The sequence below is a fragment of the Zeus faber genome (genome assembly GCF_960531495.2).
Source record: "Zeus faber genome assembly, chromosome: 14".
In the NCBI taxonomy this organism is placed as follows: Eukaryota; Metazoa; Chordata; class Actinopteri; order Zeiformes; family Zeidae; genus Zeus; species Zeus faber.
Genome location: NC_137200.1, coordinates 29612302 through 29639801, shown reverse-complemented (window position 1 = coordinate 29639801; position 27500 = coordinate 29612302). Strand labels below are relative to the sequence as shown.

The following is a 27500-nucleotide window of genomic DNA, read 5'->3' as shown; positions in this document are numbered from 1 at the left end:
ACTTCAAAACGATCCTCGACCCCAAAAAATACCAAAAAGGCGCAACGTGAGGGGCTGGATGTGGCTCCGCCCTCGGCCGCCGTTGACCTTGAGCTTGGTGGGACAAGTTGCTTGACTGTAAAAAATAAAAAGTCACTTGTTTGGGAGGTTAAATATGTGTCATCAAGGCAGCAACAATACAAGAGCAACAGTTCTGTCCATTTAAAATCCAGAACACAGGTTGGAATAGTGTGGGGTGGCGGGGGATGGAGGGGGGGGGGGTTGGTCAGTTGCAGTGGGGTGGCACGTGTGGGGGAGCGTGACGCGGTGGAGGAATGCATGCAGACAGCGGTATTTAATTATAGATGTAGGGTTGTGGTCTGTGGGAACGCTGTTACTGTAACCGGAGGGAGAGCGAGCGAGGGATGAGGGGATGAGGGGATGAGGGGATGAGGGGATGAGGGGATGGAGGGATGAGGGGATAGGGGGATAGAGGAGTGGGACAGGGGGAGGAGGGGATGAGGGGATGAGGGGATGGGGGAGTGGGACCGGGGGAGGAGGGGGGGAGGAAACAACTCGTCAATTTGCATTACATGACAAAAGAATGGAGGCTAATTAAACATGACAGTGTTTAGGGCGTAATTGGTAACTCTCTGCAGCGACTGACTGGATCCACCGCCAGGGCCAAGGTGTGTGTGTGTGCACGTGTGTGTGTGTGTGTGTGCACGTGTGTGTGTGTGTGTGTGTCTGTGTGCATGTGTGTGTGTGTGTGTGTGTGTGTATCAGGCGTGCGTGTGCAAGGAATTAATTTTAGCAAAAAAAAATAAAATAATGTATTGGGCTCCAACGTCCGTCGTCCGCCTGCAGACGGACGACGGACAGATCCTCATACTGTTTGCGTTTTCCTTTTCTGGGGGTGTTTTGTCGACTGCTGTTCCTGGCATCATCTCTCGATGCCTGATTGATTGTTACGTCTCCTGACAATAACTGTAATGAACAAAATGTAACACAGGCATTAAAATGTGGCTCTAGTGCGGTCTAGGCCGAGAGAAACATTGTGTATAAACTGTATATGGAAAAATAATATTCCATCATATCAGCACGTACACTGATAAAGAGGTGGTGGAGTTGAGTGCAATTGTTTTAAAGGTGAAGTACGTGTGCGTTCCGGGCTGCGAGCCCCGGGGGGCGCCGTGCCGACGCCGCTCGTCTCGGTGCTGATCTGGCTCCTGACTGATTGCTGATGACTGTTTTAGGGCGCCGGCAAGTTTAGTTGTTTATTTATTCAAAAATCCCCCCGATGCAAACGCAGCGCTCCACCCTGTGCCGCTCCACCATGCGCCGCTCCACCCTGCATGTCGGCGTTCCTGTCTGGCTCCGTGCAGCTCGGCGGCAACGCTTTGTGTGTATGTGTGTGTGTTGACAGGGTTGTGTGTATGTATATTTATATTTATACTGTATATTGTGCATATATTCGAGAGGTTGATGAACACAGCCAGAACAGTTTAGAAATTTCAGGACAAAGTGCACAACTTTACTGTCAGGCAGCCTGAAAGAGCACATTAGCTCCATCACCATGACAACCGCAAGGCCAGACGGTATCGCAGTATCGCAATACGATATTAAAACGATATTCTATCCAACCCTACTACATCTACATATACCTTTTGAGGTATATGTAGAGAGTCATTTTTTGGGGGTGACTGTACTATCGATTTTTCTAATGCGAGGTGGTTGAAGTGAGTGGGAACCATCAACCGTCCCTTCATCGTAAACAATGTGTGAACGATATCGAGTTTCATATCGCAATATCGTCCAGCTACCGATATATCGCTCAGACCTAGCGGTACTCGCACTCCAGTCTGGAAAGTAATACTATCGCCGGCTCCCGAGACACAATATTTGGTACGCGGAGCGTGACGTTGGGGTGGCGTGACGGGGCGGAGAGAGAGCGGCTCGGACTTTGCTGCTGAAGATTCATTTTGAGGGTGAAAGGCTGCAGGGGTGTGTCACTTCACCCCACTGGAGCCAGGGTGTCCCATTTCTGTCATGCACACACACACACACACACACACACACACACACACACACACACACACACACACACGAGTAAACAAACACATGAACACATAAACAAACGCACACATACACACACAAACACACACACACATGCTCATCACACACACACACACACACACACACGAAATACACAAACACACACACACACACACTTATGCGCACAGAAACACGCAAACACATCCACATACTGTATACACACACACGCCCACACAAACACATGAATACACAATCATACAAACACATAAACAAACATGCACACACACACACACACACACACACACACACACACACACACACACACACACACACACACACACACACACATACATTCAAAATGCAATATCGGCCAAATCTCAGTGCCTACTCTCAACCAAAATGTAGAAACACAGATTTATTTAGTACCCGTGGGATTATCATTGGTCAGAAATTGAATCATTTAGTTCTATTGATCATATCATGAAATTCAGTGAGTTCCAAAAATAAAAAACAACCTGGGAATTCAACCAAGGTTCAACGCTGTTTTGATATATATATATATATATATATATATATATATATGTATATGCAGTATGTATATACAGCATGTATATGCAGTATGTATATTCAGCATGTATATGCAGTATGTATATACAGCATGTATATGCAGTATGTATATGCAGTGCTATGTTTATTCAGTATTTGCTGAATTTCAAGCCGGAGGAACCATCTGGTTTCCTTCAACAATTTGAAAATGATGCAGAGTATTGTGTTGAATCTGCTTGTGTACAGTTTATCTTCTGCTCTTGCAGTCTGTCGAGTGTTTCTCATGTTTGTACTTTATAATTATCCTGGCCTGCTTCCAAACACACACACACACACGTGCACGCACACACACACAAACACACACACACACACACACACTGCTGCACAAAGCCAATGTTGCCTGTGTTAATTGAGCTGTAATTAAATCAGGCGTCACGCTGCGTCCGTCACGGTGTGTTTTCCGCTCTCGTGTATCAGTTGATTTGCTGCAGTTTCCATTGAACTGATGTTTCGACCAAACTTTGCATCTTTTTGACGCCGCCCAGCGAGACCTCCGGTGGCAGCGGCGGTGTTTTTGGGTCACTATCAGGTGCGATCAGCTCGCCCCTGTTTCAGGCGGTCATTCTCACCTCCAACTCACTTCTCCGTCACGTCACCGCTTCACCGCTCTACGTCGCGGTCGCGCACATTTCGAAAGCATTCGACGTTGAAAGCATTTTGGGTGTTTTTTTTCCTGACTTTTATTGCCCTCTATTTTAGATGTATTATTAAGTGGGGTTGGAGGCACAGATACAGAGCAAGCTGAACGAAAGCTTAATGTAGCAGAAAATATAACAGCCGCCTTGTCTTTGAAGAGCGGCGCGGTGCTGGAGAACTTGAGCTGCCGGCGTGAAGCACACGGCTCTGCCTCCCTGTGTTTGTTGCCAAGTGCATTTTAAAAGCATGTCTTCTCCGGAGCTCACAGCTCCACAGAGAGAGAGCTGGAGCTGATTGAAGCCTGGTCATTAGTGAGGGTGTGTTTGTGTGTGTGTTTATACAGTATATATATATATATATATATATATATATATATATATATACACTGTGTGTTTATATATATATGGTATATATATATAGTATATACAGTATATATATATATAAATACACAGTATATATATATATACTGTGTGTTTATATATATACGGTATATATATATAGTATATACAGTATATATATATAAACACACAGTGTATGTATATATATAGTATATACAGTATATTTATATATATAAACAGACAGTATATATATAGTATATACAGTATATATATAAACAGACAGTATATATATATAGTATATACAGTATATATATATATAAACAGACAGTATATATATATAGTATATACAGTATATATATATATATAAACAGACAGTATATATACTGTATATAGTATATACATATAGTCTGCTCGCCTGCTCTGTTCATCATATCAAAGTCATTTCCTTTTCCAAACTCTGACATTGCTTCTTGTTGTTACAACCCTTGTCCGTGCGGAGCCAAGCCCATTTATAAATCACTTTCTCTCTGTGATTTGATGAATTGAAGGAGCAAACAACTGCAGAACGTTGCTCCTTCCATCCAAAGTAATTACATCCAGACAATTTGCTGTATCCCCCCATTACAACTTCCCATACAGCTGCAGCGTAAACAGCTGCAATAACAACAGCCCTAAAGAATGATGTGTGTGTTTGTGTGCGGGGGCTGCTGGGGGGGGTGTAAACATCAGTGCATGATGAGGTGTTGCTTGAAACCAAGCAACCATTACAGCCGGTAGCATCACACGTCGCCAGATTACACCTGACGGCCCCTGGATGCCCTCAAAACCTAGATGGAAGTCAATTGAAAAGGAATACAGCTTCTCCCTAGAAATACAAGGACCTGGGCTCTCGACAGCCAAGCGCTCTGTTTCCTTCTGCTGTGTGTCTGGGATGTAGTTTTAGAAAATGAATATATTCATAAAGCAGATATGGAGGCTGAGCGGCTGTTTGCCTGGTGGACAGGTCTGAGCAAGGTGTGACGTTTGAGCGAGGTGGGCGTGTCTCTCCCTTCCCTCTCCCTCCCCCGTCCTCAGCGAGCCAAGACTCATCCCCGTTGCCCAAATGTGCAAAGGTTCTTGCTCCGACTCCTGCCGAGGCGGCGGCGAGCATCAACCCAAGCTCCAAACGCTTCAAAACGTCCCTTCAGGAACCGACGAGTGGAATCACCGACGCTACGTCCATTTATTTCTGTTTGTCCACGATTCGAACCCCAACAAGCTTTTCATGGCAGCAGCCTGTGGTCCAGCCTCGTTGTTCCTATTTGTGGCTCATTGAAATGTCCTTTATTAGGGGAGTCGGTCAGATATTGGGTCCTGTGTGTGGAACTTGGTGCGCAGGCTGGGCTCCGTTCAGAAGCCGCCGGTGGGGCGCACCTTGCCGGTGGGTTGTAACGCAGCCCGGCGGGAAGCAGGCCTGGTTGTCGCTGTGACCTGGTTGTCGCCTGGTTGACCGCCGGGACGCGGTCGTCATGGAGGGAGTTTGCTCAGAGAGTGCAGCCAGACAGACGTTTATATTCACCCCACCCACGGCGGCGCGGGTGATTGACAGCTTGGCTGTGGGGTCTTTAGCTGACTCCTGGTTTTGTGTTTCACCGGGTATTCCTCTGGGAACTGAGCTTCATCCGACTGGATGTCACCAAATATGCTGGAGGTCGAAATAAATATACAGTCCCTCCGGGATTTTGAGTTTTGTTGATTTTTGAGATTCTGCAGCTTTTTTTCTCAAAACTCGCAGAAATTTATTTTTTGCACTTAATTGCTGGAATTTGCAAATGAATTCTTACTTCCAATGAAGAAAGAGTTTATATACTCATGTCTTGTGATAATATGCGTTCTGCATGTCACAGAAACAGCTGGAAATATTAGTAGCTAACCATAACCTAATGAAATATGGGCTAAAATTACAAAGATTAGAAAAAGAAAATAAACTTCTGTGTTTGAGGTTGAGCTCCAGTAATGAGTCTATTCGATAAACTTCATATTCAACAGTAAGCACCAAGTTATAATCACTGTATGCGATGCGCTGACGCGGTCTGTTGATTTGGCATTTAATGCAGAAAAGCTGCAGCAATATTGCAATATCGCAAGCTCTCTCTTGAATTTGCATTACTTATTGCCAACGCAAAATGTCAGATCTCCTGTAGAGACTGACTATATCAACAGAGAACGTCGCATTTACATGGACTAAACAACGGCTGTGGCTCCATCTTCATTATCTGTCACGCAGGGACCTTGTCCTTCCACTAAAGGGAAAACCACACCGCGAAGCAGGTGAGCAAGGTATCCCAAATTTGTCCAGCTTCCAAAATGAGGACTGTTTGAATGTCACTGTTTCATGTCTGTTATTCGTTTCGCTCTTTATCCCGTTGAATGGAGACTGTGGATTGAGGGACGGTGACTCCAAAGTGAAGCAGCCACTTTATTTATTTTTATTTTATATCACAGTCTCTTTTTTTCTGGTTATTTTTTTTTCTACTCTGCTGCTATGATCCCGTCTCACATTTGACTGTTGGCATACTCTTTCATTTTGTCTGTTTCTGTTATTTGTGCCGACTCGTCTGGGCCTGCTTTCCGCAGTTCGCATCGTTATCATCGTCATTAATAATTTTAAGTCATGAAACACAGGGCGGAGCAGCGGGGGCGGAGGTACGAAGACGGTGGGAAGGTCTCTCCACCCCACGGTCACCTTTCCTTTTCCTTTTTGCGGGAAGCGCCAGAAGGAGAACCTCCTGAACACTGAGAATAAACACCGGTCTTCCGGTCTTCTTTTCTCGCAGTGCTTCGCGACGACTTCCGGCAGAACCCGCAGGACGCGGTGGTGGCGGCGGGAGAGAGCGCCAGCCTGGAGTGCCAGCCCCCTCGAGGGCACCCGGAGCCCAGCGTCTACTGGAGGAAGGACAAGAGCCGCCTGGACCTCAAGGACGACCATGTCCTGGTCAGTCGCTCCGCTGGGCATGCTCTCTGTTTTTTGTTTGTTTGACGATCCAATGTTATGTCACGGTCATATCATTCCATCTTCAACCAAGTCAAATCCGTTATCGCGACTAATGCTGCGTTCCAGCCAAGTCGGAAAACCTTAAACTCCAGATACTCGCGGATACTCCAATTCCAGATACTCGCGGCTCGAGAAATATGGGAACTCAACCCGACATCGCAATAAAATGGCGGCGCGCACCGAGTCGAATCTCATTTAGCGGCTAATGCTGTGTTCCATTAAAGTCGGAAAACTCGGAACTCCAAAATAACTTGCTGCAACTTGCAACTCAAAAAAACCTGCATCCCAACAAACTCGCAACTCGACCCGACTCGACCCCAGACAAAATTCCATTCCAAAATTTAAAACAAGTCCAAGTATTAGATGAAGCTCCTGTGCAGATGGTGGTAGACTGCTCAAATTGGCCAAACAAACACAAATTTGCTGCGGGCATCCGTCCATGTTTTTCTTGAACAGAGCCAGTAGAACAGGGTTTGACTGGGAAGCAGGGAACCACCCATTCAGAAATAGCCACGCTCAACGTCCGATGGAACGCAGCAAAGTGTCTCTGTCGCTCACCTGCCGCGGCATTTGAAGTAGTGACAAAAAGAAAGCAAAGTGAATAAGCCGACGTGCACTGTGGCCAGGTCCGCGGAGGCAAGCTGACCATCTCCAACACCAGGAAGAGCGATGCTGGGATGTATGTGTGCGTGGCCATCAACATGGTGGGCGAGAGGGAGAGCGAGACGGCTCAGCTCTCTGTGTTCGGTAAGGAAGCAGGAACTAACTCCAACACAGTGGTTATGGTTTATCCTCAGGTTGTTGTATATTGTCCTTTATTGTTCATTCTTTATCTCTTTCAGTTCATTTTATTTATTTATTATATTTTTTTACCTGTGCTGTCAGCGTGCTGGACGTGCAACACAGAGTATTTGTACCATTGCATCTAGGACAGAGTTAGTCTGCAAGTGGAGTTCAACTTGTCAACCTGCAACGCAACTCTTTAGTCATTCTTTAATCATCAACAACTGCTGCAACAACTGTGGGACGAGCAGAGCACACAACCACCACCAACCCCCTCTTTGGAGAATTATCTATCATGTTTGGCTCTATAAACAACAAATCAAGTGTCCACCGGTGAGTGTACGAGACTTCCCCCAGTTAGTTGTGATGCATGTTGTCAATATTAAATCGTAGCGCCTCCAAGCAGCAGAAAAGCCACCCCTGAGTCCCCACGGCTGCAGGAAAGCCCCAAGCACCCCGCCCTGCAGCCACAAGGGCCAGGCCCGCCCCACCACAGCCGACCAGAGGCCCCATCCAGCAGCAGGCCCTGAGCGCCCATCCACGTAGCCGAGTGTGCTCAGCACAGGGCACCCGGATGTCAGCCCCCCGCCCCTCTGCCGACGCCAGCAGGCCGCCAGATATATGTGCCCTCCACCACCTCCACCACCTCCACCACCCAGGGCACCCGCCGCAGAGAAGCCCCGCGGCCGGAGCAAAGGCCGACAGCCGCCCCCCTCCGTACACCCCAACCCACACCCACAACAGCAAGCGGCCCCTCCAGGTCGCAGCATGCCTGACACCACCAGGCGCAAGCTGCCAGTCCAGCCGGCAAGGGGCCCCCCAGGCCAGCCACGCCCCCACACCAACCCACCACGCCCTGCCATCAAGTGCTCACTGTGGTCCACAGTGAGCACTTGGTAAATGCTGTTGGTAAACGCAGTTCAAATTGCGGGTGTGGTGGTGCAAGTCCTCCAAGCAGGTCCAACCCAAGTCACTCGCACCCCTCCTGCGAGTGACTGGGAAAATGCCTCTATGTACTAGTTCATGGGCAGGTTATTTGTACATTGGCAGATCTGTGTCATTGATTTGTCTTAGTTCATGTTTATTTTTACTTTATATACGTATTTATATATATTTTGTTCATATTTATTGTTTATTATTACAATTGAATTATTTGGATTGCTTACTGTAATCTATTTAGGTTCTACTGTGAGTATTCTGACTGTCTGTCTATCTATCTGTCTATCTATCTGTCTATCTATCTGTCTATCTATCTGTTTATCTATCTATCTGTCTATCTATCTGTCTATCTATCTATCTATCTATCTATCAATCTATCTATCTGTCTATCTATCTATCTATCTATCTATCTATCTATCTATCTATCTATCTATCTATCTATCTATCTATCTATCTATCTATCTGTCTATCTATCTATCTATCTATCTATCTGTATATCTATCTATCTATCTATCTATCTATCTGTCTATCTATCTATCTATCTATCTATCTATCTACTTACCTGTCTGTCTGTTGGTCTGTCTGTCTGTCTGTCTGTCTAGCTATCTATCTATCTATCTGTATCTACTTACCTGTCTGTCTGTCTGTCTGTCTGTCTGTCTCTGTCTGTCTGTCTGTCTGTACATCTATCTATCTACTTACCTGTCTGTCTGTTGGTCTGTATGTCTGTCTGTCTGTCTGTCTGTCTATACATCTATCTATCTACTTACCTGTCCATCCGTCTGTCTGTCTGTCTGTCTGTCTATCTATCTATCTATCTATCTATCTACCTACCTACCTGTCTGTCTGCCTGTCTGTCTGTCTATCTTTCTACATTCCTACCTACCTGACTGTCTCTGTCTGTCTGTCTATCTATCTACTTACCTGACTCTCTGTCTGTCTGTCTGTCTGTCTGTCTGCCTGTCTGTCTGTCTGTCTATACATCTATCTATCTACTTACCCTTCCGTCTGTCTGTCTGTCTGTCTGTCTGTCTGTCTGTCTGTCTGTCTGTCTGTCCGTCTGACTATCTATCTATCTATCTATCTATCTATCTATCTATCTATCTACCTACCTACCTACAGCCTGACTGTCTGTCTGTCTGTCTGTCTGTCTGTCTGTCTGTCTATCCATCTCCCACATCCAGAGAGGCCGGTCTTCGTCCAGCGTCCTGTGAACCAGGTGGTGCTGGTGGAGGAGAGCGTGGAATTCCGGTGTCAGGTCCAAGGAGACCCTCCCCCGACCATCCGATGGAGGAAGGAGGATGTGGATGTGCAGCGGGGCAGGTAAGAGCCGTCTGTGTGCGTGCGTGGGAGCGTAATAGGAAGTATTTTTATTTTATTTTTATAATTGATCAATTGCTTCTTTAAAGGACCAGGAGGCAAAGCGATCACTTATTCCATTTCAACTCCAGTCAACCCTAGTTGCATGGGGTAGTAGTTCCAGGCACTTTCATGAAAATAAATTAAAGACAGAACTACATCTTCTCCAGATAAGGTAGTTTGTGGTGGTTCGTGGCTTTGTTTCTTCAAATTCCTGAGAGTCCGTTATCAGTCATTTTGTTTTCTTTGATTTTGAAAGAACAGATGCAAACAAAGGTTTTTCGTCTGCAGAAGCGCCTTCAAAGTACATTAGAATTCATTAGCAAAAGATGTGAGGATCAAAATCATTTGATTCAAAAGAAACAAACAATGACTGTGATGAAGAAATACGTATATTAAGGTGATTGGTTTAAACAGTGGGCTAATGTTGTGTAAGTTGACGAATATAGTTCTAGAATTATAAATATATATAATATTATTCAAGCATAATTTAAGGGTGATAGGTTGATCACAATTTCAGATGTCTTTGATTGAGACTACTGTATATACTGTATAGACTGTATATACTGTGTATATATATAGATAGTATCAATCAAAAAACCCCATTTGAAGCTACACTAATTTCACAGAATTAAAAAATTATATATATATATATATATATATATATGTGCAATAATTATGGTAATTTACATGTCATAGCGCAGTGGTTTTCCGGATCATTTTTAAGACGCTATGGAGTGCCTTGAATGCAGGCATTAGAAAAATCCCTTTCAAGTCGTCAAATAGAATGGGATTGCTGCAAATATGCAGTGACAACCTGACAGCCTTCGCTCGCTGTTTAATTTTATGTGTAGTGAGAGCATAATCTGACAGGCAGCAGGGAGTAATCTGGCAGGCGCGAGGGAGGGGCGCTGACGGACTGCACAGACTACAACTCCAGCGCTTGTTCGGCAATTATCATAGAACTGATTGATCACAGCCTAAAGATTCTAGTTATAAGGCGAGGTATGGACACATGACGTTATGTAGACCCGGCTTTTGTCAGTTCCTCTGCCTGTTCCAAAAATATTTTTTCTGACACAAAGAAAATTCCCCCTCAAAATGATGTTTGACACCTTGACACCTTGACACGTTGAAACCCTGATGAGTCATCACAAATGCTTTTGTTGTGGCTGTGACATTTACTTTTACGCTTGGAATATGGACGCGAGGACGCTCGGTCTGAATTAAATCTTGAGGTTTATAAAGCCTCTCTTATAAAGGAGTGAGAGACCTCTCAGAGTTCAGTATTTAAAACCATAGTGAAGATTTGTAGAACAGTTGACTACGTTATATCACATTGCCACTGCCACTGAAACCAATGCTCACGCTGCCGCTGGGTCCCATGCGTCCTTTTTGAGTGGACTGTGGGACGACGGTCAGGCCATCATACAGTTGCTAGCCATCAAATTAAATCAAAGTGAAACTAAAGCATTATGGATTACTGTAGGAATTGATTTTGTGAAGAAAATGTCAAAGCCATCAGCAAAAGTGATCCCCTGCATTTCGCAGCTCACCGTTTCAAATAAAAACAAATAAAAACAGTGTTTTTTATTTTTATTTTAGATGTATTTAATTCCTAATTGAATGACACAAAAAAATCCCTGTACTTCCCGTTCCGCGTTTCGCAACCGCCGCTTAGGGCCAAATAAATGCACGGTCTTCAGTAACGGTTTGGTCGGACACGGGCAAATGTGGGTCCTGAGCAGGCCACAATGACTGGAATATGAAGCGGGTCAAAACGCGAGTATATCATACATGTACATGTGGGCTAGCTTCAAGCTCGCCATCTTTCATTCTTTGCTGTCATACACAAAATAAAACGCAGCATTGTTCCCCCAGGGGTACACTGGCTGGTCGCTCCTTGTAAGCTTGGCACGGCTACTTCTTTGAAATATCGTACCTCTGGCCACAGATTCGTAGCTCACTATTACAAAAATGGTACAAATCTGGCCTTTAAACGGTACTGCCTGAAAACCCATTGTACTCCTAGAGGGACAATACTAATAATAACAACAATAATGGCTTTAATTTATATAGCACCTTTCAAGGGATCCAAAGTTGCTTTACACACACACATAGCGCCACAGTGAGGCAATCAGAGTCTTTTGACTCTGATTTGACAAGAGGCGACACGTCAGCGTCCCCTCATGATCATGATGATCCACCCCAACACATGAACACAACAACACACGGACATTAACCCTTACATCCATGTCATTTGAGGCTTTAAATGATGGACTTTATTCCCTATAAAGTAGTTATAACACCATGATTTTCACCAAATGTGTCATTTGTCATTATCAACGGGGTCGTTTGGCCCGATCTAATGGTCTCCAGCTGCTGCGTGAATACACTGTAGGTACAGTAGGATTGCCTTGAAAAGGAGTATAAGAATACCTCAACGTAGGTATGATGAACATATAATTTAGGGCTTTTGAAAATGACATATGTAAATTCTGATAACGGAGGTATATTCCCCCACCAAATAAACCCCTCGTTACACGTGCATGTTGATTTTCACCCACACCTTCTTTTCGTTTTTAGTTTTATAATAATATAACTACCTTACCCATGAGGGAGTTGCATCAAGATGCATAACAAAATCATGCAGAATTGTAGTTTTTATAGTTGGCTAGGGTTCGGGTTTCAAACATTTATTCCTGTTTGTTTTGGCTCCCGTAGAAGCCAAAAGTCCGTATGATATCAACCTTGCTTTAAGAAAAACATGTTTTATTTGCAATGTCACGGAAAAGTACCCATACTCCTAAGTGTAACAGCAACCTCTCTGATTGGCGGAGCTGGCTGTTACCATGGAAATGTTTACTGCACTGGCTGATGGGTACGTTCAAATTTTAACGCAAACTCTGATATTTATATCCATTTAAATTGTATCTATGAATGAAATTCATATTGAGGGTATGACCCTATATCCCTATTCTCGCCCAACCTTGATTCTATTAGACCATTCAGGGAAAAGGCTAAACCAGTTTCCCGCTTTTATTTTGTGATAGTCAGAACCAAATTTTAACCCATGGAATTTAAATTTTAATGAATCCATGGTTTCCCCCCCCAGCCCCCCGCGGTGGCATACCTTTGTAAGGTTAGTTTTAGTTTTATTGTACGTTGAAGTTGAAGAAAATCTCCCCATTCAAATGAACTGGTTTGAATTTTTTGCAGCACGAAGAGAAGTCGGACAATAGATTCATTTTCATAGTCATTATAGTAATAGTCATTATATAGTCATAATAGTCATTTTTGTGACTATGAGTACAAAAAAGCGTGAGACCCGGTTGGTCAGACCAGGACCAATTAACAGAGAGAACAGAGGTTGCTATCACGGATGATCCACTTGTCTGTCTGTCTGTCTGTCTGTCTGTCTGTCTCTCTGTCCGTCTGCGTGTTGCCCCCTGACTCTCCACACTCCATGTCCTACTTTCAGACCCGCCTTGCCTGGCTTCCCTCCGTCTTTTCACTTTTCTCTTAAACCCTCACCATCCTCCTGGGAAGTCTCTTAACTGGGTCAGAGACGTGATGTGACTGTGAGTCTTCACCGGGCTCCGACCGTACCCCTCAAGTCCCCCATCGATATTCTCCCCAACACATTTTTTCTTTTTTCTTTTTTACCATTTCATCCGTGGCTTTTTCTCACATTCCGCACCGTTTCCTCGCATGGCTTGACTTACCGTCTTTCAAATCAGTATGGCTGGTTGACCAGGTTCACAGGAGCCTTGTGTTTCACACCAGAAAGGAGGCCCCGGAGAGGCTCCGAGGCTCGGCTCCCGCTCTGCACTCTGCTCGTATCGGCCCGCAGTCGCTCTGCGGACGCTGTGGAGCTCCGCTGGGCTTCGGGCCGCGGAGACGCTTCCTCCGGCGCCTGCCGCCGTACGGCACGCTGCGCTGGTGGGCTCACGGGGACGCGCGGTGCATCTCTCCATGAATTAGTTATTTCTCACCGCTCAGCTCATTTATCAAGTTCAGTTTGTCAGCTTCTGCCACTCCGACACCCTGACTGCCTGTATGCCTCCCTCTCTCTCGCTCTACCCCATGCACATACACATTCATGTGCGCTCTCAAACAAAGCCCAGTCCACCGCCCCCCCCCCCGCACCCCAACACCCCCGCGGTTCCTGGCTGAAAGCAACTTCGGGTTTATTTTTTGTTTGTTGGTCTTGTTTTCCTTTTCCTTTTTTACCATGCCTTCATTGTGGCATAATTGGCCCTGTTGTCTGCCTGTATGGTAAATGTGTGCAGCGGGGAGCCCTAATTGCCTGTGAGAGCCTGTCTTTAATCCATCAGACACAAGCTTTATCTTGGAAGGTTTTTAAACCCCCCTCTCTCCCCGTGCCTTTTTGCACATATTTGTTTATATACGGTTTATATCTATTGTTCTCTTCCCTTTCAATCCAAACGCGACTGAATGCGAATGCTGCGTGAGCCTCAGCCAACACCGGGTGCGTCCTCCTCCCCTGACAGGTACGACATCCGATACGAAAAAGAGGATTCCCTGCTGAGGATTAAGAAGGCCTCGGCCGGCGACCAGGGGACGTTCAGCTGCGTGGCGGAAAACCGCGTGGGCAAGGTGGAGGCGTCGGCCTACTTGACCATCAGAGGTAGGTGCCGGGGCTTTTATTGTGGAGCGTCGGAAACGGGCCCCCGGACAATCAGCCCTTTATTACTTACCCTGTGAGTGTTATTGCTTCTCCCTGCGTGACGCCTGGGGGCCGGGTTCAGTTCCTCTCCGGTTTATCGGCCTCAATGTTGATGATTGCTCCAGATCTCCAGCAATGTTTCAGATATGAACAAACTAATCAGTTTTTTATTTATTTATTTGCAGCCTCATGGCCTTTTATTTCGGCGGGTGGTGTCCATTCATTTATTCAGCCGTTTTGCACCTCCTCTGGAGCGTTATTTTTCCTGGCTGGTGTTGTGCAAAGGAGCTCTGCTAATAAACAATAATGGTTCTATTATTTTGTCAGAAAACATTGCTTGCACACCGAGTAGAATCACGAGAAAAATGATAATCCATCTGTGCTGTTTTGCCACACACTGCTACTCCTACTGCCTTGACTACCACTACAAATAAAGATAGTGACGCCAATACGTCAACTGCAATATACACCATGGATAAGACACTCTGTTCCATCGATGTTATTTTTCCAATACCCTGAAGTGAGACACTATGATATTGATTAAAATGAGTTATTGACTTCATTCTGTTTAAAAGTGTAAAGTCTGTATACGTATGGTCCATTGACCACGGGTTGCTGGCGACGGCCGTGTCCCCCCCTTTTACCGTTGCCAAGGTGACAGCCTTTCCTCTATGGCCCATGCCCATCACCCGCTGTGTGGTAACCTCACCCCAGCCTCCTTTCGCCCCGTTTAACCTCATGGAGGGAAACCCTTCCTTCACCATCATTCATCTCTGATTTCCATCTCTTTTTTTTTGTCTTGTCTCGCTGTCCTCCTCCTCTTCATCCTCCTCCTCCTCCTCTTCCTCCTCCTCTCTGTGCTGTGTGTTAACCTCACCCACCCCATTGTTCTGTCACCAGCTCGCCCTGTCGGTAAGTAGGAGCTGATCCCATTCTGCATGCGCCGCTCACTCTCTGCTCCGGATCACATGTGCACGCACAAGGACACAAACTAAAGATAACAAGCACTCCCGGCATCTGATGACAGTGTGAGCTGGTCGAGCCGCTGCAGTAGGTCGTCTGTCTACATGGCAGCTACAGTATCTGCTTGTCCCTCTGGCCGCTCCCTTTCCATATCGTACTGCAACGGTGGGTCAAGTGCTTCAACATGGTAGCCCAGACATACAGGACGAGATGGTGTAAAACCAAGGTCGAGATGTAGAACGTCTCCATACATCCTGATAATTATGGGATCTCATTCACTTGGACTGGTCCAACAGTGGATGAATGGCTTGCGTGGGTTTGTGTAGTTCAGTAGTGCCCTTTAGCGAATAGACCCTTCACCTGTGCATGCCATCCAAAGCTGCCTAGAGCTCCGTGAGTTCCACTACGCCTCCTTAGACACTCTACAGGGCTCTTATTTTTTATTTTTATTTTTTTTAATGACTATATTGTGCTATCATCTGTCCATTGACCTCAGAGGCGCCCCAGTTTGTGGTGCGACCCCGCGACCAGATCGTGGCGCAGGGTCGAACCGCCACCTTCCCATGTGAGACCAAAGGCAAACCCCAACCTACTGTATTTTGGCAACGAGACGGCAGCCAGGTAAGGACGTCCTCCTACGGACTCATTGTGCTCCGTTGTAAACGCCTGCTGAGGTTCTGTTATTCCCCTTTTTTTTCATTATCACGTACTTGCCCGGACATTTTTACACAGGAGCCAAACCAGCCTTCCCTTTATTGATGTAATTGCATCACGAAAGACGGCCAGTGGCTGACTAAATGGATTGAGCCCTGCGGAATGTGGTGCTGTGTCTCGGACTGATAATGAAAGAGCCATGAGTAATAACGCTGCTCTACCCAACACACTCACTTCAGAGGAAACAAGTCATTAATTTGCTGCATTAGCGTCATTAGACACAAAGAGAAAACGTCCACTTTCGTCTTTCACCAAGGGTTTGCTTGGAAGAGGCGTAAGGTGAGGAGCACGACGGCCGGGTTCAATTCCCCTGGTAACGACATTTAATTGCAGCAGTTATTAAATTAAAGTCGTTGCAGGTGAGTTCTGTAAAATGAGTGTACCTGAAATATCCAAACAGCACTCGGGGACTGTTCCTTTTTCTAGTACCCCTGTACTCTGACTCGACACTAGGCGGACATCGTTGCATCACTGTGTATACTTATGAGTAATGATGAGCAAAAAAAGTAAATCTTAATTAATACCAAACATATTAGCGAAGGTAATTATGAGGTAATTAACTTGCGCACCTAATCTTCTAATGTTTACAAGGCAAGCGGCAGTAAAACAGATTAATGAAGATGTTTTCAAATCCTGAGTATTTATATTATTATATAATATATATAGATATATATACTATATACTTTATTGTCCACATGTGTTTACCGTAGTGGTTCACAGTACTTGCTAAATGGGTTACTAGCTGAATGGTCAACCAAAATAATGTGGAATTCTTTCTTTCTTCATATTTATTTACCTGATGTGTTGCCCAAGAGACGTAGTGTGGGGAGTTTGAGGAGAAAAATACTTCAATCTAGTGGTGTTTTTGATACTATACCAGGGTTAGTCAAACGTTGTATTATTAAAGGCTCACTTATGAGTCTTACACAAAGTCAGAGGTCGTGAACAATCCCAGCGTCCGACCATTCCACACAACGACGTCAAAGTCCAGAACTTCTCTAGAACTGCACAGAACATGCAAGTGGCATGAGCAGAAGTGCAGCACGGCAGCTTTAAGGTGGGGGCATTTCTGGGGCAGGCAGCAAAACCCCACATAACACCCGTGGAGAACTTACCCGGGCTAAGCGTTTTCCTGCTTTTCGATACCAAATTGGAACATTTTCAGACCTTTAACTAACGTCTAATTTGTCTGATTCTCGTTTGGGTCCCAATCCGTGCCGTCTGGATGGAGTCCGGGCTCTGACATTCGTCGCTGTATATACTTCTTTTCCAAGGGTTTGGGGCGTATGTTGGACCTTCTGGGATGAGAAAAACCTCTGTGAAGGACCTTCATGATCTTTTTTTATGAGGTCATTTACACACATAGATTGACGCCTGGTCACAGCAACGAGCCGCTTGGTAAATATTACAATTCTCCTTTTTTCCAGGATCTTCTGTTCCCCAACCAGCCGACGCAGGGAGACAGCCGGGTGTCTGTGTCCGTGAGCGGAGTGCTGACCATCACCTCCGTGCAGCGCTCTGATGCTGGATATTACACCTGTCAGGCACTCACTGTGGCGGGCAGCATCCTGGCCAAGGCCCTGCTCGAGGTAGCAGACGGTAAGCCTTAATCCATTACAAAACAAATTACTTACGGCGGTACGCAGCCGGCCCATTGTCCGGGCCAAATAGTGCGCGGTTGACGCCGCTCGTCCGCGTAAAAGAAGGAGCTCGGCCCGAGGTGTTCCTGCGTGATTTAATGACCTGCCAGTCAAACGCTCTCTTCCTTTTCATTATCACCTGGCAGTGATACGTTTGAAGGTTATGAAACTATGGCCCTCTCCCTCTCTCTCTCTCTCTCCTTGATGGAAAGTCACTTTACACTTCTTTGGGCAAGAGCGCGGTTGTCAACATTAAGTGTGCTGAGCCGCTGCCAACAGGAGCTGTTTGTAAAACCCTCCATGTTGCTGTCTTGGCTGTGGAACTTCCTAGACTGTTGTAGCTCATCCACGCCTCTCCCTGCTTGGCCATCACATCCACACTACGCGTGATTGTTTCTCAGATATATTTTCAGTGTGTGTGTGTGTGTGTGTTTGTGTGTGTGTGTGTGTGCACTTGTGAAAGCACCAAACACCATCCCCAAAATATTAGTCAATATCGTCCAGCCCTGATTTCCTTTGAAAGCACAAATACAACATATATCTACATATTATTCAGTTTTAAGTGTGTGTGTGTGTGTGTGTGTGTGTGTGTGTGTGTGTGTGTGTCGGGGGGGTGGGGTGACGTCTGTGCACCCCATCACTGAACTTGGCTTTTGGCGTCTTGTTACCTTCGCTCCCACGACTGTACAAGGGCTCCTGTCGGTGTCCAGCTCCTTCTCACGCTCCCCTCGACGCGCGTTGGACGACCGCCGTGCAGCGCCGTGTAAACGGCGCCGGACGCAGGAGCCTGCTGCGTCCGGCCTCGCCCCGCCCTGCCCACGGCTGTCGGCAAGTTCTCGGTTTTTCCGCTCGAGTTGCCGCGCTGGTCTTTGTGCCGCAGGAGGAGTGATAAGGGATAAGGGATCAGGGATAAGGGCTTGGGGAACGTGCTGTAAACACCGGTGCGAGCAGAGGCAGCCCTGATAAGCACGGAGAGCAGCGCCCAAGGAGATTTCCAGGGGGACAAGGTAAAGGGGCGGCGAGGCAAAAACTCAACGCTCCGCAAATTACCGTCACAGATTTGGGCGGCTGCAGAGACCCGGGCGACATGACCCACGTCGACTTTGTTTGGTGGCAAGAGGTAGAAGGTGGAGGCTGTGAGTCACAGGAAGAAGAGAAGGGAAGGGGGTGTTGAGAAGTGTGACCAAGAAGTGACTGTAATTAGCACCGTGCATGAGCGGCGCTTAATCCACACCTATTAATTAGACCTCAAAGGTGCGATTTGGTGCCCTGAACCCTCTACCTTACCCTGGAAATTGCTTACAAAAACAGGTACTCCCTCTCACAACAGATCCATCACAGATCCTAGCCGGAGGCTGCGCAGCTGCTACTTATAGCAACCATTTTGTGACAAGGCTGCTTTGTGCTAGAATGGCGTCTAAATTACAGCATGGGGAAACGACTCCCAAATGTATCATTAAAGTACCTGTAAAGTGAAAATAAAATTGTGTTCTGAGTTTGTCACACCACAGAACAATTTGAATGGTTAAAAAAATCGGCAAGTTTATAAAATTTGGTTTCAAAAAAGAGGTGGCGTTTCAGCTGGAGCTGCTGAAACCACACCCAACAGCGTAAACTTGTAATGATACATAAACGTTTACCTTGGAGTAACCTTAATGTTTAAATGTTCTGCTGAACCCAGTCCCGGGTTTCTAGCTTCTTACCTCAAAGCACCGCTGCAGGGCGGCGGGGCTGCATTAGCATGCAGCTAATGCTCACGTAACCAAACGCCACGCCACCCGGCCAATGGGCCGGTTCTTTTTTTTTCTTTTCTGCACTGCACAGGCACCGATTTAATTCCTGCCATGGGATGGGCTTGGCATGTCTCCCTGAAGACACCTTTTACTCCTGGTGTTTATTCCCAAAACAGCATTTTATCCCACACTCTGGGTTGTTCGCTTAGCTTAGCTTAGCTTAGCTTAGCTGAGCTGAGCTTATTTCACCACTGAGGCTCCGTTTCAGACCTGGTGTTTATATAGTGTTGGGGCGGCACGATGTATGACCTCGTATACGTCATCGGGTCATGATTTTGCCCCGGCCAAAAAATCGGGACCACAAAAATGTTGAGAAACAATTTAACGGTCTAACTCCACAATTGGGTACTACATGCTTCACAGTCTTTTCACATGTCTTCAGCAATTACATTCTAACATGTAGAGGGTGTTTCGAAACAAATCACTGAATTCACTTTACAGGGACTTTAATATTTGTGGCCCTGACTGTTATCTCCAGCCTCAAAGGACCGTCCGCCGCCCATCATTCGCCAAGGGCCGGCCAACCAGACGCAGGCGGTGGGCGGAGCGGTCCTCCTGAGGTGCCAGGCCTCGGGGGACCCGGAGCCCACAGTCTCCTGGCTGAAGAACAGGGTCGGTCCACTCGGACAGGACCCCCGAATGTCCCTTCTGGACCACGGCAGCCTGCAGATCCAGAATGCCAAGGCAAGTCTCGGGTAGAACTTCAGGGGTTAAATGACATGGATGGGGGCCCCTGGCCAGGCTGTCTTCTCCACATTGAACAAGGCGCATTAAATGCCTTAATAATATGCTTCTCAAAATTAGATATGTAATTATAAAAACAACCTCGTATTCTGAATAGATTATGCTTTGCATTATTCTTCTTTGTTATTTGTCTCTTAGAAACAGATAAGACGACTTTCTGAAGTACCAACTGGTGCCAGTTGGATGTAATTTAAATGCAAAAGTTCGGTCTGGTGGCTTAGATGACGAGGGCGTATCGATCTTTTATAAGGCGTTAAATGGCGCTATTTAGTACAGATCTCTGAGACAGCAGGCACGGACTCAAGGACAGGTTGGGGAGTCTAATGGGGGGAACATAATGGAGAAAGTGCGAAAGACAGTACCCTATCTCCATTTTAAAGTGCTCTCTCTATCTCCCCCTTTACGACTTCCTCCCTGTTTTTCTCTCTTGAGAAATATGAGAGAGAGGGAGAGAGAGAGAAAGAGAGAGGGAGAGAGAGTGAGAGTGAGAGGGGAGAGGAGGTTAAGTTGTCGCAGTCTCCCTTGGAATTGCAGCTGTTAAATAGATTACGGTGGCCCTTTTTCCTCTATCAGTATTGATGATGATGAGGGAGATGATGGAAGTGGTCTTGGAAAGGGGCAGAGAGAGGTTAATTATGCCAAATTAACGATAGCTCTTAGTTAGTTCCATTTCTTCATGGGCCGGCCTTGTTTTCCTCTCACCTACTCTCTCTTGACTTTCCTCTCTCAAGGCGGTGGCCAGCCAGTGGAGGTTAATGCATTTTTACTGTACTATCAGCTGCCAAAGCTTTTTCCAAATCCCAGGCTGACGTAAGGGCTTGTAGGGGCCGTCGGGGACGAGAGTGAAAAGGGCTATTGGACTGAAAACGCCAAAGTTTATGAAGGAAGTCGAGTTCAGGTTCATTTTGACAAGCAAACATAAACCTTCCAGCGTTGTTAATGGTGCAATCTGTAAGATTGGACACTAAGGAGCTTGCCAAAATTGATGCTCCTCCTCCAAGAGGTCGCTTGGCCTTCGTAGCAGCGGGGTTGTGCAACGCCAGTCGTTTGGTCGCTGAATGTTAAAGTGAAGCTAAAATGAATCCATTTTGGGGATATACTGAAGGTGTGGTAGTTCAAGGGGATTAAGTGGACATTGTCAGGTCTGGGCGCGAGGGCCATTTCATCTTGAACAGAGACTCTGGACTGGACTGCCTTCTTTTGAGAGTTCGAAATCCCAGCAGCCCTTGAGACAACAGTTGACCGCCGCTAAATCATGGTCAATTTGTGCAACGAGCGAATCAAATATTACTGAATGTACCTTTAAGCAATGAATGACTCATTCGAACGGTGTCACTTTTCTTCCCCAGCTCTCTGACTCGGGCTTGTTTACCTGCATTGCCACCAGCTCCAGTGGAGAGACTTCGTGGAGTGCTTACTTGGACGTCAGAGGTCTGTCGCCTCAAACAAACAATCAAACCAGACAGAAAGTTCTGCTGCCCGACTTTCTCCCTTTTCTGCCTCTCCCTAGGAGGTTCATGTCATCTGTCTGTGATTTTCAGAGTCCAGCGACTTTACAGACTTCATGTCCCACAATGCCAGCGCCCTCCCAGGGCCGCCCTCCGAGCCAGAGGTTACCGATGTCACCAAGAGCAGTATCTCGTTGTCATGGGAACCGGGGCCAGAATCAGGCTTCCCAGTGTCCTCCTATGTCATCGAGGCCTTTGGGTATGTCTGTGACCTACTGCCTCAAGCTACGTTTAGTGACCCCAAACTTTCATGGCAATAACAGATGTGAGGGTCTAAATGGGCTTTCAGGCTAGACTGCACTTTGTGGCACAACTGTACAATTTGTGTCACGGAGTGTCTGTATTTTAAGAATTTATGGAATGTAGAAATGCTGGAGGCAAAACTGTTTCATTTAAGATTTTAGATTTTTAACTTATCAATTAAACATTTTGCCTGATGTGGTTTTTCATTTATATTTTGAGTCAATTAAGTGCAAATTCTTTACTGCATCTCTTTGGCTATAAAAAAATGTCAATAACCTATCAGTATAAATATTTACTGCATGGTTGCTTACCATGCAATTGTACTGATTAAATTTGAGAATTGAATTAGAGTGCACTGGAGAATTAGATTAGATGGACATTGAAAATCCGAGGGGGGTACAGAATATCTGCCCTGCAGCTCTGCAATGAATTGACTCATACTGTGAAAATCTTTTGATTCGGTCCAAAATGCAACGAATCGCAACGGGAACAGGACTCTTTTTGGCTTTGAAGCACCTCTCTGTTCACATTTAGACGTGATCCTGGGTGATTCATGAAATGTCCCTTTGGCTGTGTGAGCCATGTGGTCACCCGTTTGACACTGTTGAAATTAATTTAGTCATCGCAATTCAGCCTCAAAGACGGTATAATTGGCGTGTGACAGAGAGAGAAAATGGGATCTCACGAGAAACTGTTGTATCTGAAGGTGCTGATGTGCCGGGTCATTTCTTTTCTTTTTGGATGACGTCAGTTATTACCTCAGCCACCTTCAACTCTGGGTCTTACACTGTAACTACACTTAGCCATAACGGCCAAAAAGTGCTGAGTGTATCACAGCCTTTTATAGTAATTGGAGGCTTTGCCCCTCATTTATGTCATTTATATTGTCTTCCTGCAGCCAGTCAGTGAGTAACAGTTGGCAGACAGTCGCGGACCACGTCAAGACGAGCCAGTTTACTGTCAGGGACTTGCGGCCAAACACGGTCTACCTGTTCATCATCCGAGCGGTCAACGCCCAGGGCCTCGGGGACCCCAGCCCCATGTCTGAGCCGGTCCGCACACAAGGTACCAAGGCAGACAGTGAAATATCACAATATGCAGTTTGTGTACATAGACTAGAGGCTGATATCTGATGTTTAGTTATTCGCATCTGAATGTGCTCGTGAATGCGAGCACATCAGATGACACATCAACGGAAAACATTTTCCCCGGTGGGAAAAAAGCCACAAAAAAATAAAAAATAAAATAATGACACCATGATAAAACAGTTAATAAACAGTGACTTAGTCTGTCAACAACGGTGAAACAAGTGAGGATATTGAAATATGAGATCATTATCACTCAATTATAAAACAATTAAAATCCGGCAACCATTTTGCCAGTCTTGGCAACTAACCACTCATGCATGGTTGCCAACTTGGCAACTGCTTGTAAAAGTTAGTGTTGGACGATGCATCTGGACAGCATCTCGAAACATCGTCCAATGTTTCGAGACTTCATCGTTTTCTCTTCCTCTCTCCGTGAATCCAAGTGTTCCAGTGGTAGTCATTGCATGGTGAAACCCTATAATGTATCTATAGCTGAGTGCCCCAAAGCTAATAAACACTGTACTTCTGCAATGGATTTTAAACCATCAGCCATCATCTATGCACTATAAGGGATAATGTGCAGCAAGCCGGTCATTATCGCAAAATAACCCCCAACTGGGTGACCGGGGCTTGTATCACTCTGAGGGCCTCATGTTGCGATAATGACCGGTTGTCTGCACTTCAACCCATATATTACACGGATACTTACTAAATAACAGAATACACTGAGATGGAATATTGATTTGAGATGATTTTATAACTAGAGAGTCCGGTTTTATATCTTGTATGCCTAGTGCAGCAAAGCTTCCGCTTCTAAGCTTCCACTAAGAAAATGAGTCCCACAACACGTCACAAACTACTCTCCCTACAAAATAATCCTTGCCTTACTCTATGACAGACCTACTTAGAGTGCTGTTATTAATGTGAAATTGGGCATATCCACATTCATTTTACAGGTCTTCCATTGTAGTTGTTATGTACTAGTGTCACAAGATGTCACCTGTGTCATGTCATCGATGTCATAAACACACAGCAGTCATTATTTGGAAATTACTGACAGCTGATTGCCTCTATTGAACGACCATAATGGAGCGTTCCACAGAGCAGCAGAGTAATCATCTTTTTTCTACCCCCATCTACCCTCGTCTCTCCTTCCCAGACATCAGCCCCACGGCACAGGGCGTGGACCACCGGCGGGTCCAGAAGGAGTTGGGAGAGGTGGTGGTCAGCATGCACAACCCCGTGGTGCTCAGCTCCACCTCCGTGCAGGTCACATGGACGGTGAGTTCCCGTCATCTGGAGCAGGGTCTTTGGCTCAGGACATTGGGGCTGTCAGGATGCTGAACACAGGCGGTGGTGTGAAAAACAAGGCTTTGTCCAGGTTTATCCGAAAAGCTTGTTTTGAGGCGGCACAATTAATATGTACATTATTGTTGGAAAGGTTCACATTTAGCATCGCGATATGGCTGTTTATTTAGTGTTAAACTACTAATTGTTTAATTTTTTGTCCGATGGACAGTGTGTTGGGGAGTTTTACCCCCCTCTCTCTCGTGCTCTCTCCACGACCCTCTCGGGTGTTTTCACATATTTCATTCACCAGCTGCTATTTTGCACAGGCCAAAGAGTAACAGGTGCAAAAAAAAAAGGAGAAAAAAAAAATCCCATGAAGTGGTCGATGTCATCACATGCTTTTGCCAATAACACACCAGACTACTGGAGAGCTTGAAAAATAACAGTGTGATGCTGCTTGCTTTGTGGCTTTACCCGACTCCAAACTTCACCTTCATCAGAGGTGAAGATAACAGCCAAAGTGACTTTACAGCTTTAAAGTAATCCATCAGATCAGCTGTGCTGGGTGGATTGGACCAAAAGTCCCGGAGTTCGAAATGCTTTTTGTCAACATCCGGGGTTTACCTTTGTCTTCGCCCCAAAGTCACTTTCTTAGTTAACCTTCCTCTGATTGATTGATTTTATTTTTTTTTTCTTGGTCCCTTCAGGTGTTGGGGATATTTTTTTGTCCAAGGGTGCTGTTCTTATAAAGGGCCAGCGAAATACATATGGGATAAATGTCATAAATTACATTTTTTAACGGTGCCAACAGCGCCCCGCCTGGGGCGCTGTTGGCACCGTGCTCCGGCGGGTTATCTCCCAAATAGGAGCCTTTCTGTGTGGAGTTTGCATGTTCTCCCTGTGTCCACATGGGGTTTCCTCCACCTCACGTCAGTAAGGAACCCCCCAAAAAACATGCACCCATCATGGTCTGACCAGCAATGGACACTTATCACCTGGTCCCCGGGCGCGTCCACGTATGCTGCCCACTGCTCCTGCTGAGCCCCCGGAGGAAGGACAAGCCAGGATGGTCAAATGCAGAGGAACCATTTCACCGGCACCATCCAAAGCATGTGCATGTGTGTGTGTGTGCAAGCATGTGTTGTAGTGTGGTGTGTTGCGTGACGAATAAAGACTGTTTCTTCTTCTTCTTTAAAGTGAAACACAGCTTTCATCAATCCCACCTGCAAGGCCAATCTCAAACAACAAAATTGTCTCACCAAAATTATGATATATATATATATATATATATATATATATATATATATATATATATATATATATATATATATATATGTATATACTGTATATACACACCGATCAGCCACAACATTTAAACCACCACTACTAAGCACTAATACTGTGTAGCACCCCTTCGTGCCACCAAAACAGCTGTGAGGTAGAGGCATGGACTCCACTAGACTCTGAAGGTGTTCTGTGGTATCTGGCACCAAGACTTTAGCAGCAGATCCTTTAAGTCCTGGAAGTTGGAGGTGGGGCCCCCATGGATCGGGCTTGTTGTTCCAGCACATCCCACAGATGCTCCATCGGATCAGACCCTAACCCCGCCCGTCCACATGATGTAGAAGAAAAGGTGATTCTCCACCTTCTTCCATTGCTCCATGGTCCAGTTGTGACGCTCACGTGTCCATTGTAGGTGCTTTCAGGGGTGGACAGGGGTCAGCATGGACACTGTGAGCTCCCATACGCAGCAAGCTGCCATGCACTGTGTGTTCTACACCTTTCTATCATAGCAACATTCACTGTTTCACCACTTTGTGCTGCAGTAGTTCTTCTGTGGGATCGAACCAGACAGTCTAGACTTCACTCCCCACGTGCATCAATGAGCCTTGGGCCCCATGACATTGTCACCGGTTCACCGGTCGTCCTTCCTTGGACACTTTTGGTAGTAACCACTGCATATCAGGAACAGCCACAAGACCTGTGCTTGTGATGATGCTCTGACCCAGTCGTCCAGCATCACAATGTGCTCCTTGTCAAAGTGGCTCAGATCCTTAAGCTGCTTCAACACATCAACTTCAACAACTCACTCTTCACCTGCTGCCTCCTACATCCCAGCCCTTGACAAGGTGACACTGGAACCAGATGATCAATGTTATTGACTTCACCTGGCACTGGTTTTAATGTTGTGGCTCGTATGAAGTCTATGTGTTGTATTTTTACGTCTTTCTTTAGTTTTTTGTTCCTATGTTTTACTAAATGTGGAAATCACCTGATATGATCCATTTGAAGACCTTTTATTTATCCAGAGAAAGAGAGACAGGGAGAGAGAGCGAGAGAGCGAGAGGGAGAGCGAGAGAGAGACAGATAGAGAGAGAGAGAGAGAGAGAGACAGAGAGAGAGAGAGGTGTAGTGATTTATTCGGAGTGGAGTGATGGTAAACAGGTGCTTTATTTCATGTGCAAAAAGCTTTTCCCTTCTTCCGCCTCCGTTAACATTCCATTAGGATGAGTTATATCTGTTATGTGAGACGGCTCCACTGTGGGAGGCCGTGACGAAGGACGCACTGCTCTTTTGTTTCCATCATCCCTCCTTCACTGCTTTCCTTTCGTCGATCGACTTTTTTGTTTTTGTGATTTCACACAGTTTATAATTACTGATGGACACACAACTCTCCCTCACTCCCCGCTCTATCTGTCTGTCTGTCTGTCTATCTGTATGTCTGTCTGTCTGTCTATCTCTCTCTTTCTATTCAGGTGGAGAACCCATCACAGTTCATCCAGGGCTACCGTGTTCTGTTCAGGCAGACGTCGGGGCTGCCCTCGCCAGGGTCCTGGCAGGTGGAGGACCTGAAGGTGTCCTCGGAGCGGGACGTCACTCTCTCCACGCTGAGGAAGGGCATCGTCTACGAGATCAAAGTGCGGCCGTATTTCAACGAGTTCCAGGGGGCGGACAGCGAGTCCATGACGGCTCGCACCCTGGAGGAAGGTGAGGACCAACACCTGGAGCCCAGAACGCAGCCGCTCGCTGTGGACAGGAAGTACAGAGCCACGCTTTATCACAGTATTATACATTCAAATAAACATACGTATTCAATG

General features: G+C 46.0%; 1 protein-coding gene across 1 annotated transcript in view; it reads left to right on the top strand.

Annotated features, from left to right (window-relative positions):
* LOC307240031 (roundabout homolog 2-like) overlaps positions 1 to 27500 on the top strand; it is a gene marked incomplete at its 3' end in the record, with an annotated part of 98894 nt that overhangs the window by 44630 nt on the left and 26764 nt on the right. The window contains exons 3-15 of the mRNA XM_080013606.1: positions 6431 to 6588; positions 7275 to 7395; positions 9555 to 9693; positions 14244 to 14380; positions 15320 to 15331; positions 15879 to 16003; positions 17524 to 17695; positions 20008 to 20213; positions 21623 to 21704; positions 21815 to 21980; positions 22923 to 23089; positions 24272 to 24393; positions 27159 to 27390. Coding sequence (XP_079869732.1) covers positions 6431 to 6588; positions 7275 to 7395; positions 9555 to 9693; positions 14244 to 14380; positions 15320 to 15331; positions 15879 to 16003; positions 17524 to 17695; positions 20008 to 20213; positions 21623 to 21704; positions 21815 to 21980; positions 22923 to 23089; positions 24272 to 24393; positions 27159 to 27390 — 1839 coding nt within the window. The remainder of the gene's footprint in view (positions 1 to 6430; positions 6589 to 7274; positions 7396 to 9554; positions 9694 to 14243; positions 14381 to 15319; positions 15332 to 15878; positions 16004 to 17523; positions 17696 to 20007; positions 20214 to 21622; positions 21705 to 21814; positions 21981 to 22922; positions 23090 to 24271; positions 24394 to 27158; positions 27391 to 27500) is intronic.